General features: G+C 39.2%; 1 protein-coding gene across 1 annotated transcript in view; it reads left to right on the plus strand.

Annotated features, from left to right (window-relative positions):
* Positions 1-5,154: 5,154 nt before the first annotated feature.
* The window catches only part of STAB2 (stabilin 2), a 144,751-nt gene continuing 129,105 nt past the window's right edge, over positions 5,155-20,800 (plus strand). The window contains exons 1-2 of the mRNA XM_075209291.1: positions 5,155-5,306; positions 19,779-19,912. Of these exons, the coding sequence (XP_075065392.1) occupies positions 5,226-5,306; positions 19,779-19,912 (215 nt within the window). The 5' untranslated portion in view covers positions 5,155-5,225. The remainder of the gene's footprint in view (positions 5,307-19,778; positions 19,913-20,800) is intronic.

Below are 20,800 nucleotides of genomic sequence, written 5' to 3' on the forward strand. Positions count from 1 at the left end.
TTAATAAAATAAATCAAACAATTTATAATCTATAATTAAAAATATCAATAGAGGAACAAACATGCACGCATGGACCTCTAGGATTCAATATTACAATCAATAAACTAATTAGGATTGAAGAGAAGTACCCGATCTTACACTGACCAATCTGAATTCCAACAGTCTCTCTTATGATTATCCACAGTGGTGTCACAATCGTGGTATTGCACAATCCAAAGAACAGATATCTCCATCTAAGTTTGTAAAGCATACAGCTTCAAACCAGAGGAATCACAGAGAAATAGAGTTTTGAGCAAGGATATAGACTGTAGCGATGACCAGGACCACACTACTAAAGAATAGTTAGTGAAAAAGTCCAAATTTGCAGCTCTCAGGGATTCAGAAGTTTTCCAGTCTTCTTCTATATACGTTGAAACAGCATGAAGATATCCCTGAGCACAAAATACACCACAAAAACAAAGAAAAACAATTGTGTGTAATGTTTAAGATGTTAAAATCAATAAATGTGCCATTCACCTAATATGAGTGCAATAAATTCATGTGTAAGTGAATGTTGCCCTTCTTTTTGTGATTTTACAAATTCTCTCAAGTTGTCCATCATGTGAAATAAATAAATATATATATATATATATATATATATATATATATATATATATTGTTTTTTACAGTGCAGCTTGATCTCTTTACCACATGAAATAAAATATATTATAAAAGTGAGAAAGGATAACTTGCTGTAATGACACATCTCTTTTGATTCTGTGTAAGAATTCCTCTCTTGGGACGGCAACTCAGATAATGCAAATGTCCACGTTTCCAGGATCCAAAATTCAGTCCTGGATTATTAAATTAAATATAATAGGGTCCAATTTATTGTGCAATTTCCTGTCAACTTGCAACACAAGATTAATAACATTTATAAAAAGAGAGAACCGTGAATGTGTTCACAAAAATATTATGTTAAACTTCAAATATTTAAAGAAAATTAGTACTTATAGGGCGATCACTATCCACTATGTGCCATATACCACTCTGATTTATTGCATCACCTAAATATCTTCTCAGCTGCTCCTCCATTAGGTACAGCTTTCTAGTACTTGGTAGGACGTCCCCCCCCCCCCCCATCTGCTCCCAGAAATGCATATTCAGTCTGTGAATCTCCCATTCACCACACCTCAAAATTGCTGTTTTGGAATCAGATCTGGTTACTCTGGAGTACACTGAACTCATTGTCATGTTTGTGGAACCAGCTTGTGTTGATGTGTGCCCTGTGACATAGTGCGTTACCCTGCTGGAAGTAGCCATTAGTAGATGGATAGACTGTGGCTATAAAGGGATCCACATGGTCAGCAACAATACTTAGGTAGGCTGTGGCATTTAAATGATGCTTATCTGACATTAAGGAACCTAATGTGTGCCAAGAAAACATTCCCCACACCTTTACACTACCAACAGCCTGCACACTAACACAAGGCAGGGTGGATCCACGGATTCATGTTGTTCACATCAAATTCTGATCTTAACATTTGCATGTCACAGCAAAAATCAAGATTCATCAGACAGTCAACATGTATTCAGTCTACAATCTGTTGAGTTTTGGTGAGCCTGTGCCCCCTGTCAACTCAGTTTCCTGTTCTTAGATGACAGGAGGGGAAACTGGTGTTGTCTTCTGCTGCTGTAGCCCATCCACTCAAGGTTTGGAATGCTATGCATTTAGAGATGCTCTTCTGCACATCACTGTTGTGTCACATGATTATTTGAGTTACTGTTGAGTTGCCTTCCGGTTAGCTTGACCTAGTCTGGCAATTCTCCTCTCTCATTAACAAGGTGTTTTTGTGCTCTATGGATGTTTTTAGTTTTGCACACTATTATCTGTGAACTTTAGAGACTGTTGTGCAGGAAAATTCCAGGAGATCAGCAGTTTCTGAGATACTCAAACCATCGTGTTCGGTACCAACAATCATTCCACAGTCACTACATTTAGATTACATTCTGGTGTTTGGTCTGAACTACTGAATCTCTTGACCATCTCTGCATGCTTCTATGCACTGAGTTGCTGCCACATGATTGGCTGATTAGGTATTTGCATTAACAAGCAGGTGTACTTAATAAAGTAACTACTGAGTTTATATTAAAAATACCTTTTCCTTAGTAACTTCAAAATATAAAATGTAAATAAATCTGCAAGATGACCATAATTAGCTGCACTTATGTAACATATTTAATATACATTCACGGTTTGAACAAATCTCACATAGCAGACCTTTATTCTACTAAACCATTCTAAGGATAAAAAATTAACAGATTCACCCAAAATGTATGTTCCACTTGGAGGATAAGACAAATGATGTTTCAAATTTTTAATCATATGACTTCATTCATGGTATAAAGGAGATTAATTCTTCAATAAACAATTTCAATAATAACATGTGAGAGATACATCACTAGATTGATAATAATTGGCTTCAATAGAATCCTATTATAGATATAAGCAATAACTTTAGAATTGCCACACAGCCAATCACACTAGTATGTAACATCAAGTCACTACATAAACATACCGTAATATATATAAATATTCACATGTAGTTGTAAAAGACTTGATCCCGAATAAAGGATGCATAAGGAAAGAAGGAAATTGAAATATGAATATCTCATTTTATCACATGATCCTTAAAAGAGGTATATGTATCATTACTTAATGATAAATTCCTACTATGTAATGTTATGACGAAATAAAAATGAACTAAATCTACACTAAAAATATTATAGTTTAAAGTGAAAATGCCCCTAAAGATATGACTTACTTATTTTATCAGAAAATAATGACTCTATATAAATAAATAGTAACAAATCTAGAGACTCAAACTAGAAACATAGGGCCTGATTCATTAAAGAAAGTAAAGCAAAAACAATGAGTAACTTTGCAAACTGACAAAATCATGTTGCACTGGAGGAGGATAATATAAAATGTGATGGCAGATTTATAGTTGGGGTAGAGCATGTTCAGTGTAAAAAGAAATCTCTCAAATATTGTGTGCTAGATGAAAAAAAAGCCAGTATTTATTTATCTTATGTGCAAAATAATAAACTAATTTTCACTCCTTACATTGTAACATGGTTTTGTCCAGTAGAAAACTTACTCCTTATTTTGCCTTACTTTCCTTAATGAATCAGGCCCATAACCTATATCAACATACTCATATAATGTTTGGTCTTAAACCATACAAAGTGACAAAGAACAGTTATCATAGTATAGTGGTTTTACGGTTCAGTACCTATAATTCTTAAAGCCAGTGGAATCACTATCATTGTACATTACAAAATGACGTCATACACTATGGGCCTGAAATCATGATATTACGTCAATGCTCTTTGAATCTGAATATTTTAGTGGCCTTGTGGTCCTACCAATGTATTGTATATTCATAGCACATTGTAATAAATAAATAACAAAATGAGGCAGCTGATGAAGCTATTAATCTAAGGTGTTGGTTATACAGTATGTGTTGTAACTGGTTGCTGTGGCCTTGTTGCTAGAGTGCTTGCAAGTAAGGCATGTAAGGTCACATCTAAAGAACCCATGTGGTCTGACCATAATTCATTTATTTCTATTAGTGTCATAAATAATAGATTATTTATCTTTGATTTCACAAGGAGATAAGATGCTTCTGAAGTTAAAGGTCACTACTAGGTTGAAGGTAGGTTTTAAAGACTGCGTCCTGTTGAAGGCTAGGATATCTTTTATTTGTTCATTATATTTTTCATATTATACGATGAATTGTTATATTTTGAGATAAAAGCTAAACTTGAGTAAATCTTTGTCTTATTTTTCTTAATAGGATAAACCTGAACAAGCATTTCTTTCTAAATCACTAGCATATTTAAATGCTTTGATGAATAAATCTAATGGAATGCTCTATCTCTGAACGTATTGGTCATTTCTAGTTTGTACATTAAAAGCTTTATTAGTTGAATAGTTCCTTTTTAGCCTCATTAAGTGCCCTTTAGGGATATTCAATTTCCAAGGTCTATTCTGGGCTCTTTTGAAGTATACATAATTGTTAGTGTCAACTTTTTTCAAAAGGTGGAGGCGGTTATCTTGGAATTTTGTATTGTAAAAGAGTCACATAAAGGAAGTCTATGGATATTTTACTGTAAGTGAATTTTAAATAATATTTGTTAGTCTTTAAAAAACAAACAAAATCATCTGCAGGGTCCAAATCCCCATCCTAAATAATAAAGAGATCAAGAATGTAATGGCCATAGAGCACCAGGTTCGCTTCGTACCTGTCCTCCCCTAAATGTGATGGAATTCACACTTTCCCACATAAAGGTTGGCATACGCCGGGCCAAACCATTTTGTTCTGTGTTTCATTTGTTGTGACTGATATAGAATTTGCTTCAATCACAGTTGTTCATTCTAGATGCTTTATGCATCCCATGGCTTTTATCATATCACATTGTTTTAAACAAACTTTTAGGTTTTTCTAATATACTTGATGGTCAACATAATTTCCAAATTCTGGAAAGCAACAACTTGAAGAAAAATCCACACCTTTGTCAGGCATTACACTAGACAGGCAATCTGCAACTATACGTGATTTATTTATACCATATTTCCTTCAGTCCAAATAGAGGCACCTTATTATCATTGAATATAATATTTGAGTTTTTTGATATTTCAGTGCATTGGTAGATCATTTTGGTTTGTTTTTGACCAACGTAGGCAGGAGAAGAAAATGTTCATGCTTAACAGTTATAATGTCTATATTACTTGTCAGTAGGGGGACAGGAGTGAGCCAATGGACTGCCATACATTGTTATTTTTTTCTCATCTTCAGCTCAAAGTTGTGTCTAGAATTTGCACAATGATTAAGTCCATTTACTGCAATAAACTGGTTCAAATGACAGCCCTGAGTTTGATGTCAGCAGCTTCTCAGTTTCTTCATCCCGCATCTCATTTAGGATATCCTGCCATTCGACTTGTATCGAAATGTCCCTTTTAAAAATGAAATAGTGAAACCTTGCATGTTTTCCTATGATTGGCAGATATCACATGCTCAGCTGTTTAACCCTGTACAGGAAAGAGAGGTGGGACTGAAGTTAGGGAAATTATATAAACAAAGAGCAGGAATACAGCGCTTTCAATGCAATGTAAAGCAACTGGAACTATCTGGCTGTCTTATGCTTTCACACACTAGAAATATATTTATCATTTAATCACGATGAAGAAAAGGACAGCTATTTTCATCTTGGCAACGCTTATGGGTATCTTTAGCATTTGTGCAGGGACCAGTGCTCCACAGGTAAGAAACAACAGCTGCATTTCCAATATTGCTTTGTGTTCTTTGGTGTCAACTTTATGTTATCTTACTAGTAGCAGCTAATATTGTAATCTGTCATGTTTAAAACAAATATTTTTGATACCAGTTCACTATGCAAGCTTGCTAATGGGTGGGCCCTGATTCATATGATTTTTGGAAGTGTTTATGGTAAAAGGTCGCTGAAACAATTGCTATTCGTTGTTTAGGTTTTCATACTGTACAGATGTTTGTGTCCTTTTAATGTAGTATAATACTTGAATTTGCTTTGTTTATTCTATTATTGAATGCTTGTAGCACAATCCTATATTGTATGTAAAAAGCAGCCTGTGTAGCAGAGATAAATATTGCTCACAAGAGGAGTACTTTTGACACATTCATCTGTATTCATGGAAGTAGCAGAAAGAATATATTCAATAAGTACAAGAAGATTCTTTGTTTCTTTTTCACAACTATTTACCACCAGTTTTTACACCATAAACCTAAATCTAGTGGAAATTATTTTGCCTAAGTGCTGCTCTGACAAATTTATTGTAATTCTTTATAAATAACCATCGTTTTTAACATTCATTTATACAACGAAAATAAAAGATCTTTCAAATCATCAAATTCAATTAAGTATTTTTAATGTTTAATTGTATAAAAGATCTTTTTTTGCCAGCAGATTTAAACAGAAACATAAGTCTTTGTGATTATGGTGTATTAGTGAATTTGATTGGATCTAGAACAAATTATGTTTGAGATGACCGCCTCTTTTTTTGCGTCTATCAGCCCAATTTGATACCCTTTATATGCAGACCCCAATAACATGCCCAATGTTTCTCACAAATTCAGATGCTTAGGGGCTGATACAGAGGAAAAATGGGAGTAAATTACTCTTGAAAAAGCATATGTGCATGTTTTGCGACACGTCATCATCATCAGCAAGTATCTACACATGTCCTATAGCAGGTGTAATAGATGCGCCTCCTAACAGACAAATATGTGTGTTTCTGCAGGTTAGCATGAGCCGTAATGCGTGATCACGCCATTACTGTTCTTGGCCAATGTGGTGACAAATTAGACTTTCATTAATCTAACTTACACAAGAATAAGCAGACCTAATATTTTATTAATTTAGGTTACATGTCAACTGTACCGTTTGCACCATGCTATTAAATTAATTATTTTGTTTTCTCATAAAACAGAGCATATCAGTGAATAATGGTGCTAAATAGACATGTTTTACAGATTTCAAAACCACATTAAATATCTATCTATATTTGGCATCTACAGCTTATCCTCTTTTCCCTTTAACAATTATATATGTATATTTTATAAGTTTATATATTAAAGTTTCTATAATATATACATGTATAAAGCTGTCACAATGTGAACTGCAACCAGGGGGTAAATGTGTCAAACTGAGAATTTTCCGACAGGTTTGAAAAACCAATCAGATTCTAGCTATCATTTATTTAGAACATTCTACAAGATGATAGCTAGAATCTGATTGGTTGCTATAGGCAACATTTCCACTTTTCAAACCCACCGGAGAACTCTCAGCTTGATACAATTACCCCCAAATCTTTAATTGCAAGCATTGAATAGCAGAGGCATAAAGCCGCACTACCTCGTAAAAGGTGCTAGTACAACACCAATTCTGGCCACTTGTACGTAAATGACAGGTTCTACCCACTTGTGTCACCTAACTTAATATAAGGGTTTTTCATGCTGGAATGGGTGACTTAGAGAAGTCCAAACAGACCTACACATATGAACCAACAAATACTATACAAACAATTTGTTTCACCATATTATAGCCATTCCGTCTCTGTTTCTCCCGAATTGAAGTCTTAGGCAATGTTCTTGGTTTATAATGCTGTCAATTTGCCAGGTGTTTGTTTGCTGAACATCCTTCTCGGTGTCTGTTATTTTCCTCCATGCTACATAAGTTAGAATGTATAAAATATGCATGTATAGCATACAACATTATCCTTAGTGGTCATGTGATGTTGAGTAGATATAGTGTTCTGCATAAAACGCATAATGACTTATGTGCACGTAACCCGACCACCAGACTCTTGCTTTTATTGTCTAACTTGCTTTAGACCAGTGAAGGGCAACCCGATGCACCTAAACCTTATAAAGGGCCGCACATTATCCTGAATCTCAATAATAAGTTAAAACAATAAATGTAACCAAAGGAACACACCACAAGCCCTTAGATTAGATCCCATACGTACTCTAAAACATCCTTCAATTTCCCCACATGTCATTTCACTTAACCCACAATATCACCATATGCCCTTTAGAACCCTATTCAATCCAAACTGTCTCTACTTACCACCTCTACCTACAAGACCCCTCTACCACCAACTCCTCCCTTAAATATCCCATGTTCCTCAGACTTCATACAAATTGCTCCTCAATTTCACTCTCAGCCCCCCCCTTACTAATCTAATGACTAATACCTACCTATAAATTCCTAATTAATGAAGTAAGCAAGAATCACGCAGCTCTTTCTTATGGAGGAAGGATGGAGACCGGGTGGTGCAGACTGCATGTAGATCCTCCTCTGATCCAACATGTGCTGTGTGTGTGACTTCCTATTGCTGTGCAGAGGAAGTCACATGGTGCAGAAGAGGTCATGTGATGTGAGAGTAAGCTTCTCTGGGCAAATCATGTCCAGTTTTAGTCCCTACTGTTTACTCAATAAGAACCAGGTCACAGGTGGGGTAGAAAGTAGAGTATAAGTGCTGGAGCCCTATCAGTGCACTAGACAGATAAAGCTAATAGGTTAATTTGTACCTAAATGCAATGTTTGTAAATACACCTTGCCTAACTGCAACTTAGTCCTGTGAATAGTTTTCTAATGTTCGCAAGTACCTGCTTCCTCCATACTGCCATATGTTTGTGACAGTAAAAGCAGAAAGTTAGAACTTACTCTTGGAAGATTGAGAACTGTCCCCTCAGAATCCTAAGGCGGCAAATGCTCTCAGGTGCCTCAGGTAAAATGCGCTATTAAAGAACACACCCCTTCATTTATGCAGCGTCCAATACAATTCTGTGGCTGTGAAGTATGGGAGCGGAAGACAGCAATCAGAATAAAACATGGACTGACAGCTTGTGCAATGCGTGTAAATACATAATCCTTGCTGGAGAGGAACAGCTTATTTATACTGCTAATTTAAATTTTTTCATTTTCAGATGTGTTAGCTACACAAACAGAGAGAAGGCTGTGCAATAATTAATGAATACACAAAATTACACAGAGCAACATTTATACACAAAAAAAAATTGGAAAAAAAAATGGTGTAAAAGTAGCGCATTAAGTTTCCCTTTACAAGGCAGCGCCGCTTTAAATTTTAACTGTCAACTCGCCGATTTCCGGCGACTTGTACAAATCGGAGTATGATACATTTACCCCTGGATGTTCTATTCTACACTTGTTAATAAAGTGATACTGCTGCGCAATGTGGGGACAGAATGTGACCTATGCAGGGCACCTCAGGTGTCAGTGGTTTAAGCAACTATGAGCAGTAAACTGAAGGACCACATTTATAAATATGTACTTTGGGGCATTTTCAATTAGGATTCGCGGTCCAGGTACCGCAACATCGCAATGTTGTGGTACTGTAATGACACTTTACACGTGCAGCCACGAATCTTAATTGAATATGCCCCTTTATGTCACTTTCACCTTACAGGAATACGGGGGCAATTTTCCTAAAAAATCACAAGGACACATTTAAAAACACACACCACCTTTTGAATAGTTGTTTTTTAATTTTGATTAAGAAAGAGGGAGGGGGGCAAAGGAACTTCTCAGGCAACAAGATGACAGTGTAAGCATAGTGAATGGAAGTGTGCGGCAATCAGGTTAAAATAGCGCAAAATATAATGGGCATGATGTTGAGTCATTAAGGAGAGCAAAGCATAAAAAATGAGTAACTTTGCACCTTGGCAAAACCATGTTACATTGGAGGTGGAGGAAAATTTAAAATGTAGGGACAGATTTATAGTTGGGTAGGGGCATATCCTGGATAAACTTTACATTTCAGTGTAAAAATAAAGCTATCAAGTATTTGTGTGCTACATGAAAGAGCAGACAGTTTTTACCTTACATGCAAGAACAAAAAAATTATTTGCACCCCTTGCATTGTAACATGGTTTGATGGTTTGTCCAGGTGCAAATTTACTCCTGATTTTTGCTTTGCCCCTAACTCAGCATCATGCCCGAAGAGAGGAGACATTATTGAATTGGGTCCATGGAGACCAAGTTTTAAGAAAGGAGACAGATTAATTCCTTAGGATGCTGTTGTTTCATAAATGTACCCAATTCTTTTTTTTAAAGGCCACCAGGGTGTGAGAATTTTGGTTGTTCCAAGAATTGACTGTCAGGCAGGTGGCTGCAATAAAAATGTTTCTAGTGTGCTTACTAAGGTGTTTTGGGAGATCTGGAAGAGGAAGTAGAAGTAATATGTGTTGAGTTTGAAAAGGGAGGTCAGTAGCAGTTCAAGCTGTAACTAGACAGGACCACCAAATATGTATGAATGAGCCCGTCTCTTGGTAGCTTCTCCAGCAATGGGGAGAAGTGCTAAAATAGAGTTTATGAAGCTTGGCCAGAACCGGGTACCAGCGGTAGAGAAGCTTGTACGCATTTTCTTTAACTCTGACGTTAATAGAGGATTTGGAAGCACACTCCCATCGCCACAGCTGTTTAGATTTTAGTAGAACAGTCCCAATGGGTATGCTGGATTAATAGTTACTGAATCAGATATATATATAAAAAACTTTTTCTAGATATAACCATGTGCAATACAAACTTTTCAATACCTTTGGCATGTTTTATCTTCTTATGTTAATAATATATTTATTAGGAAATTATTACCACTGATCAATACAAACACTCTGTAATGTTAAATAATAAAAAAATAAAGATTTTTCTTAATTGAACACAGCAGGAGAAGAGGTGTGCGCTACGCGGCGGCGCCTTCGAAAGGGGGCGTGGACAACATTTTTACATATGACATTAAGGGGGAATTCAATTAGCTGCAAAGTGTCTTCGGAACGTCCGTGAGAAACTTCGCGTCGGAGATTTTAGCAAAAATATCTGTTTGTTTTTCCTTGCACTTCTATAGGGTGAAGTGAGTGGAGATTTCTACTGTAATTGCTGGCAAAGTGCATGGCATGATGTCCGTGCGACACACATCATCAGCAATTGAATTCTCCCCGTTATGTATTAAAATGGTGTTATTTAACTACCTGGCAGCAAGTCCCCTCAGGCAGGTCCAGGCCTTGATAATTTGAACCTTTTCCATCCCCCCCACCCCCCTCCCGGCGCCCCAGCACACACATGCCATTATCATTACAGCCAAAACATTCACTCTTGGATGTAAATTTATTAAAATGGCGGTTTTGTCAAATCTAGGATTTTTTATTTTTTTTACGCCAATATTTAAAATTGCAATTTTATTAAAGTCAAAACGTAGATTTTACAAAACCACTGTTTAACATATTTAACCTCTGGTCTCCTCAGAACATAGAAACTTCATGCAGACTTTTTTCAACAATCCTTTATTTTTGCAATTCTCGCATAAACAACAAATTTGTGAAGTGCTATTATTACCCTGTGGGCAATGTATCCCATATATGCCACGGAAGACTTCTTTATGATGAACTTGACAGTGCTCCTGTGCATATTAAAAGTAGGGATGTGCACCGGCGACTTTTGAGGTCTCGTGTTTTGTGTTTTGGATCCGGATTTTCGTTATTTTTGAGGTTCGGATTTGTCTCGCAAAACACTTGACGAAAGGTCTCGGTTCGGATTTAAGGTATTGGATTCGGATTTTTTTTGAAAAAAACATAAAAAGTTTAAAAATCAAGTTTTTGGGCTTATTTTCACTCCTAGGCTATTATTAACCTCAATAACATTCAATAACAAGCATTTCCACTAATTTACAGTGTATTCTGAACACCTCACAATATAGTTATTAGTCCAAAACATTGCAACAAGGTATCTTTCTGGACTGCGTAGAGGAGTGGGTCACCACAATATATATTAAAAACCCTGAACTTTTATGATTCGCACCAATAATTGTACCTGGACTGCGTAGAGGAGTGGGTCACCACAATATATTAAAAACCCTGAACTTTTATGAATCGCACCAATAAATGTACCTGGACTGCGTAGAGGAGTGGGTCACCACAATATATATAATAAGAAAACCATCAACTTGTTTGATTCGCACCAATAAATGTACCTGGACTGCGTAGAGGAGTGGGTCACCACAATATCTTAAAAACCCTGAACTTTTATGAATCGCACCAATAAATGTACCTGGACTGCGTAGAGGAGTGGGTCACCACAATATATATAATAAGAAAACCATCAACTTGTTTGATTCGCACCAATAAATGTACCTGGACTGCGTAGAGGAGTGGGTCACCACAATATATTAAAAACCCTGAACTTTTATGAATCGCACCAATAAATGTACCTGGACTGCGTAGAGGAGTGGGTCACCACAATATATATAATAAGAAAACCATCAACTTGTTTGATTCGCACCAATAAATGTACCTGGACTGCGTAGAGGAGTGGGTCACCACAATATATTAAAAACCCTGAACTTTTATGAATCGCACCAATAAATGTACCTGGACTGCGTAGAGGAGTGGGTCACCACAATATATATAATAAGAAAACCATCAACTTGTTTGATTCGCACCAATAAATGTACCTGGACTGCGTAGAGGAGTGGGTCACCACAATATATTAAAAACCCTGAACTTTTATGAATCGCACCAATAAATGTACCTGGACTGCGTAGAGGAGTGGGTCACCACAATATCTTAAAAACCCTGAACTTTTATGAATCGCACCAATAAATGTACCTGGACTGCGTAGAGGAGTGGGTCACCACAATATATATAATAAGAAAACAATCAACTTGTTTGATTCGCACCAATAAATGTACCTGGACTGCGTAGAGGAGTGGGCACTGGGCACCACAATAAAATATATAAAAAACCTTCAACAGGTCTGCATTACACTACACATACGGCTGCTCCTCCATCCTCTCCATCATATACATGTTGGAGTTTTAGCGTGTGACAACCTCTTGTTTTTGATAATGTCAGTGCATTTTGAATATTTTTCAATTTGCCCCACACCACTGAATGTACTTTATCTATGATACGCATCTATCTATCTTGACTGCGTAGTGTGGTGGCCCCGGTACACAATTTGGTACCGGGGCCACAATAAAATAAATACACCCTCCACGTGTCAGAATTCCACCAAACAAGTATCTGGACTGCGTAGTGGGGTGGCCCCGGTACCCAACTTGATACCGGGGCCACAATAAAATAAATACACCCTCCACGTGTCAGAATTCCACCAAACAAGTATCTGGACTGCGTAGTGGGGTGGCCCCGGTACCCAACTTGATACCGGGGCCACAATAAAATAAATACACCCTCCACGTGTCAGAATTCCACCAAACAAGTATCTGGACTGCGTAGTGGGGTGGCCCCGGTACCCAACTTGATACCGGGGCCACAATAAAATAAATACACCCTCCACGTGTCAGAATTCCACCAAACAAGTATCTGGACTGCGTAGTGGGGTGGCCCCGGTACCCAACTTGATACCGGGGCCACAATACCTCCTCCAAACATGCTACAGACAATTCGTCATTGAGATCCCATTAAGTATGTTAAAGACAGACAGGGTCCAAGTGTTATTAGTTGACTTTGTAAAGAAAAAAACTGTCCCTGTTGCACATAGTCGTGCAATGAAGACTTACTTTTTCATTTAAAGGCACGATCTTTCAAGTGTAGTGTTTGTAAGTCTAAGTCATATTATACTTTTGGTAAAATTGGTTTTTTTGGTTCCTCTTTATGTTAATTAATTAGTAATAGAATTAAAGTAGGAAATAGAATTAAATAGAATTAAAGTAGGAAATAGAGTGGTATAGAGTTGTAGTGTGGTATAGATAGAGTGGTCCACACAATATAATAATAAAACCCTCAACTGGTCTGAATTCCACCAAACAAGTATCTTGACTGCGTAGTGTGGTGGCCCCGATACACAATTTGGTACCGAGGCCACAATATAATTAAAAAACCCTCCACGTGTCGGAATTCCACCAAACAAGTATCTGGACTGCATAGTGGGGTGGCCCCGGTACCCAATTTGATACCGGGGCCACAATACCTCCTCAAAACATGCTCCAGACAATTCGTCATTGACAGACCCCAGACAGACAGGGTCGTAGTGTTATTGTTTGACTTTGTAAACCCAAAAAAATGTCCCTGTTGCACTTGCACATAGTCGTGCAATCAAGACTGACTTTTTCATTTAAAGGCACGATCTTTCAAGTGTAGTGTTTGTAAGTCTAAGTCATATTATACTTTTGGTAAAATTGGTTTTTTTGGTTCCTCTTTATGTTAATTAATTAGTAATAGAATTAAAGTAGGAAATAGAATTAAATAGAATTAAAGTAGGAAATAGAGTGGTATAGAGTTGTAGTGTGGTATAGATAGAGTGGTCCACACAATATAATAATAAAACCCTCAACTGGTCTGAATTCCACCAAACAAGTATCTTGACTGCGTAGTGTGGTGGCCCCGGTACACAATTTGGTACCGAGGCCACAATATAATTAAAAAACCCTCCACGTGTCGGAATTCCACCAAACAAGTATCTGGACTGCATAGTGGGGTGGCCCCGGTACCCAATTTGATACCGGGGCCACAATACCTCCTCAAAACATGCTCCAGACAATTCGTCATTGACAGACCCCAGACAGACAGGGTCGTAGTGTTACTGTTTGACTTTGTAAACCCAAAAAAATGTCCCTGTTGCACTTGCACATAGTCGTGCAATCAAGACTGACTTTTTCATTTAAAGGCACGATCTTTCAAGTGTCAGAAAGAGAGAGAAGACACAGGAGAGGAGAGTTGTAGCTGGGGACCTGGGGTGGAAGCTCCCAGGCTCCCCCAGCATTGCCTGGAAGTCTGAGCGTGGTGACTGAGCCAGGGCAAGGAATGTGTGCCCTGGATGAGGGGGAGAACTCCATGCCACTATAGTGAACCCAAGAGAGAGGGGGACACTGCACATGGAAGAGGCCCTGGAGTGAGGGCTGCTACAAGAGGCATGGTAGCTGTAGTGTCAGATCCTGAGGCTGAGAGTACACAGAGTGACGTGTCAGAGCACAGGAGACATTATCCCCGCAGAGGAGGGATGAGCTGCAGTTGAGAGGTCTGCTGTTGAAATAGGACATGCACACTTTAACAAACCAATCATTTCAGCGACAGGGCCTACCAAACAACTTTGACTGAAATGATTGGTTTGTTTGGGCCCCCACACCAAAAAAGCTATTCATCTCTCCCTGTACAGACTAAACAGGCTCTACTGAGGCAAGATGTCGTCCTCATCCTCAACCTCTGATTCCTCTCCCCCTACAGTGTGTACTTCCTCCTCATCACACATTATCAATTCGTCCCCGCTGGACTCCACAACCACAGGTCCCTCTGTAGTATCTGGAGGGCAGTGCTGTACTTCATTGAGGAATTGATTATTCATTTTTATAAACATCATTTTTTCAACGTTGTGAGGAAGCAACCTCCTTCGCCGCTCACTGACCAGGTTCCCCGCTGCACTAAAAACTCTTTCCGAGTACACACTGGAGGGGGGACAACTCAGGTAAAATAGAGCCAGTTTGTACAGGGGCTTCCAAACTGCCTTTTTTTCCTGCCAGTAACAATATGGACTGTCTGACATGTCTACTTGGATGGTGTCAGCAAAGTAATCATCCACAATTTTTTCTATTGTGACAGCATCCAATGCAGCGAGAGTAGACATGTCTGCAATGGTTGGCAGGTCCTTCAGTCCGGACCAGATGTTATCAGCATCCCCGCCAGTGCCTCTTTTGGGAAAACTGAGCTTTTTCCTCGCAGCCATAGATGTGGAAGAAAATGAGGGTGGAGCTGTTGGCATGTCACGGTCCTCTTCAGAGGACAATCTCCTGACCAGCAGGTCTTTGCACCGCTGTAGATTTGTGTCCGCCGGAAACAGAGACACAACATACGCTTTAAACCGAGGATCGAGCACGGTGGCCAGAATGTATTCCTCTGACTTTAAAAGAGTGACCACCCTCGGATCCTGGCAAAGCGTACGAAGGGCTACATCCACAAGAGCTACATGCTTGCTGTAATCGCAATGGCTTACCAGCTCCTCCCTCACTTTCTCCAGCTGCTTCTGCAACAGCCTGATCAGGGGAATGACCTGACTCAAGCTGGCAGTGTCGGAACTGACTTCTCGTGTGGCAAGTTCAAATGGCTGCAGAACCTTGCACAACACGGAAATCAGTCTCCACTGCGCTTGACTCAGGCGCATCCCCACTCCTTTGCCTATGTCGTAGGTGGCTGTGTAGGCCTGAATGGCCTTTTGCTGCTCCTCCATCCTCTGCAGCATATAGAGGGTGGAGTTCCAGCGCGTCACAACCTCTTGTTTGAGGTGATGGCAGGGCAGGTTCAAGCTTTTCTGATGTGCCTCTAGTCTGCGGTAGGCACTGGCTGAATGCCGAAAGTGTCCAGCAATTTTGCGGGCCACCGCAAGCATCTCCTGCACACCCCTGTCACTCTTGAGGTAATGCTGCACCACCAAATTAATGGTGTGGGCAAAACATGGGACGTGCTGGAAATTGCCCATATTTAATGCCCGCACAATGTTACTGGCATTGTCTGACACCACAAATCCCCATGAGAGTCTAAGTGGGGTAAGCCACTGGGAGATAATTTCCCTCATTTTCTCTAATATGTTGTCAGCGTTGTGCCTCTTATTAAAGCCTGTAATGCACAATGTTGCCTGCCTTTGCATGAGCAGCCATTTTGTAGATGCTGCTACTGATGCAGCTGTTGCTGTTGCTGCGGAAGGGGATGCATCTACCCAGTGGGCTGTCACAGTCATATAGTCCTTCGTTTGCCCAGAACCACTTGTCCACATGTCCGTGGTTAAGTGGACAGTGGGTACAACCGCATTTTTAAGAGCACTGAGGACACTTGATCGTACTTCTCTGTACATTTTTGGTATCGCCTGCCTAGTGAAGTGGAATCTCGAGGGGATTTGGTACCGGGGACACAATACCTCCATCAACCCTCTAAATCCCACTCCACTGATGGCGGACACCGGGCGCACGTCTAACACCAACATTGCAGTTACAGCCGCAGTTATACGCTTTGCAATAGGGTGACTACTATCGTATTTGGTGGTCATGGCAAACGACTGTTGGACGGTCAATTGTTTGGTGAAAGACTTAGCGGTCTTACGACTTCCCCTCTGGGAAGATGACCGACTAACAGCAGCAACAGCAGCAGTGGCAGTAGTAGGCGTACCGCTGCAGGATTCCTCGGATGAATCCCGTATTGAGGAGGACTCAGTCTGGCTGGTGACTTGGGCTGCAGGACTGAATCTGATGGAGATTGTGGAGGAAGTTGACGAGGAGGGTGTTGCTGGTGTGTATCCAACTGGACCACGGGATTTAGGTGTCCCTGTACCGATGAGGGTCCTAGCCCCAGTTCCTGAACTAACCACTGAACTATGAAGGTTATTCAGGTGACGTATAAGGGAGGATGTTCCTAGGTGGGCAAGATCCTTACCCCTGCTTATTTGAGCTTTACATAAGCTACATATTGCCATACATTGGTTGTCTGGATTTGGATAAAAATAACTCCAGACCGAAGAGGTGCATTTTTTGGTCTTCTGACCAGGCATGACGATGGGCTTTTTCATCCCATGGACATCAGCTGTTTCCCCCCCTGGTGCCTCATTTACAATAACCACATCACCATCCTCATCATCAAGTTCCTCCACAGCGCCAGCTACATCATCAATAGCCTCCTCCCGAGCCACCTCTTCCCGTACAGTGATGGGAAGGTCAGGCTTGACAACCACCAACACGCTTGGACTCGCCTTGGGGATTTGTGATAATTTCTCTTTAGAAGGCAGAGTTGTTTGCTGTTTTGTTGCTGACAGCATAACTCTCTTCAATTTTTTGTAGGGGGGGGGGAGGAGGAGGAGGGCTAAGATCCGTGGGTGAAGCTGAACCACTAGTCATGAACACGGGCCAGGGCCTAAGCCGTTCCTTGCCACTCCGTGTCGTAAATGGCATATTGGCAACTTTACGTTTCTCCTCAGATGATTTTAAGTTTCTCTTTTTGCTACTTTTTCTTAACTTGGGCTTTTTGGATTTTACATGCCCGGTACTACGAGATTGGGCATCGGGCTTGGAAGACGACGTTGATGGCATTTCATCGTCTATGTCATGACTAGTGGCAGCAGCTTCAGCATTAGGAGGAAGTGGGTCTTGATCTTTCCCTACTTTATCCTCCAAATTTTTGGTCTCCATTATATGTAGCACAAGATACTGCAGAATGTGTGAACTTGGTAATATTGCAGTACCAATGGACTTATAATGCTGGATTGGTTTTGCAAATTTGGATATAATTATTATATATTTTTTTTTTTTTTTAAATTTTTTATTTTTTTTTACTTTTTTTTTATTTTTTACAAACTTGGGAATAATGGGGAAATAACTATGCCCTTAGAAGCACAGAGCACAGGACACAGCACCACTGGACTGAACAGGACACGGCACAGGACCCAGCAGCACTACGGAACTCAGCAGGACAGAGCACAGGACACAGCACCACTGGACTGATACTGCAGAATGTGTAAACTTTGTAATATTGCAGTACCACTGGACTTTTACTGCTGAATGTGTGAACTTGGTAATATTGCAGTACCAATGGACTTATAATGCTGGATTGGTTTTGCAAATTTGGTTATAATTATTATATATTTATTTTTTTTTTTTATTTTTTTTTTTTTTTTACTTTTTTTTTATTTTTTACAAACTTGGGAATAATGGGGAAATAACTATGCCCTTAGAAGCACAGAGCACAGGACACAGCACCACTGGACTGAACAGGACACGGCACAGGACCCAGCAGCACTACGGAACTCAGCAGGACAGAGCACAGGACACAGCACCACTGGACTGATACTGCAGAATGTGTAAACTTTGTAATATTGCAGTACCACTGGACTTTTACTGCTGAATGTGTGAACTTGGTAATATTGCAGTACCAATGGACTTATAATGCTGGATTGGTTTTGCAAATTTGGTTATAATTATTATATATATTTTTTTTTTTTTAATTTTTTATTTTTTTTTACTTTTTTTTTATTTTTTACAAACTTGGGAATAATGGGGAAATAACTATGCCCTTAGAAGCACAGAGCACAGGACACAGCACCACTGGACTGAACAGGACACGGCACAGGACCCAGCAGCACTACGGAACTCAGCAGGACAGAGCACAGGACACAGCACCACTGGACTGATACTGCAGAATGTGTAAACTTTGTAATATTGCAGTACCACTGGACTTTTACTGCTGAATGTGTGAACTTGGTAATATTGCAGTACCAATGGGCTTATACTGCAGGATTGGTTGTGAAAATTTTGTGGTAATTAAAAAATATTAAAGTAGTTTTTGGTATTTTATAAAAAAAACTTTTTTTTATTTTTTTAAACACAGGGGAATATTGGGGAAATAACTATGCCCTTAGAAGCACAGAGCACAGGACACAGCACCACTGGACTGAACAGGACACAGCACAGGACCCAGCAGCACCACTGACCTCAGAAGGACAGAGCACAGCACACAGCACCACTGGACTGATACTGCAGAACACAGCACAGCACAGCACAGCACTAAACAGCACAGCACTAAACAGCACAGAACTAAACAGCACAGAACTAAACAGCACAGAGGACCACCTAACACACCCTCCCTCTACCCTGATCAATGCCCGAGTGAAGATGGCGGCGACTAGCGGGGAATTTATAGGATCCGAGTATCGCGAGATCCGACAACGGGATTATGAGTCAGAGCCTCAGTTTCACTTTTGAATTTGGCGCCAATACCCGGATCTGTCTCGGATCCGACTCGGATCCGCAACGTTCGGGTGGGCTCGGATTTCAGAAATCCGAGCGCGCTCATCCCTAATTAAAAGTGTTTGAAATCTTTATATAAATGCTTTTCTGGTATTTGCTTTTAATGTTCTTCATGATGCAGCCCTTGTTTTGGGAATGCACTACAAAACTGTGGAACTTCTCACAGGCATGTGTATTTATAGTTAAATCAATTGAAACACTTTAATTGTACACAGGTATACTCTAATTAGGTGTGAATACATTATCGTAATTAAGAAAAAACTTCAGAGTAATTTTTTTTATTTGACATTACCAATTATTTTCTGTTCTTTAGTTTCAAGAAGTCCTGAATAAATCATTTATTTAGCAGTGTGAAAAATAGCAAAGGGCAAATAGGCGTATAGGCATATATATAAATATGTATATAAATATGTATTTATTTATTCATTTTTCTTTCTTGCTGCAGGTGAAAAACAGATGTGATATAAAAAAGATGATTACATCCAAAACAGAGTGCCAGTCGTGTGTGCTAAACGTTGCCCTAAACTGTTCCAATGGCTTTGAGAAACTCAGCAAAGGGAGTGGAATAAGAGGCTGCCGGTAATTTAACTACTTCCTTTTACTATGTGTATCACAATTAGTCACATTATATTAAAACATCATTTAAATAATTCCTCTCTTTTCTGTTAAGTATTATGATCCTATTAAGGTGTGGACATTATTTACTAACCTAGGGCCTGATTAATTAAGGATCTTAACTTAAGAAACTTCTTATTTCAGTCTCCTGGACAAAACCACGTTACAATGCAAGGGGTGCAAATTAGTATTCTGTTTTGCACATAAGTTAAATACTGACTGTTTTTTCATGTAGCACACAAATATCAACTTTAAATTTCAGTGTACAAATAAGCTATCAAGTATTTGTGTGCTACATGAAAAAACAGTATTTAACTTATGTGCAAAACAGAAAACTAATTTGCACCCCTTGCATTGTAACATGGTTTTGTCCAGGAGACTGAAATAAGAAGTTTCTTAAGTTAAAATCCTAAATGAATAAGACCCCTACCCCTGATCTTAGTGGCAAACACATATTTCTACATTATCTCTTGCAAATGAACTATGGAAAACTATTGATTTCTTCTCTTGTGAGCATCAACTTCAAGTAACTTTCTATAATCTAGTGCAAATTAATAATTACTGCAAATACAAAAAAATGCATATTTGTAGTATATGCTGTATTTCTTCCTGTGTGTGTAACGTGACACACCTATTTCTGTGTTACTCCACTGTTTGTGTTATGATGGGGGCAACTGCTTGGCTGCAGAATTGTGCTTACTGAGATGGGAGTATATGGACCGAGCAGAGGATTTGTCTTCTGAGTGCAGGCTAGCCTCATTAACGTTCCTCGTATTGTGACTTTATGGACATATTAGATTCTGTGTATGCAGTTTATTTCCTGTAAAATTAATTCCTTCCAAATAGGTTGCT

This window comes from Mixophyes fleayi, chromosome 4 (assembly GCF_038048845.1).
Source record: "Mixophyes fleayi isolate aMixFle1 chromosome 4, aMixFle1.hap1, whole genome shotgun sequence".
Lineage (NCBI taxonomy): Eukaryota > Metazoa > Chordata > Amphibia > Anura > Limnodynastidae > Mixophyes > Mixophyes fleayi.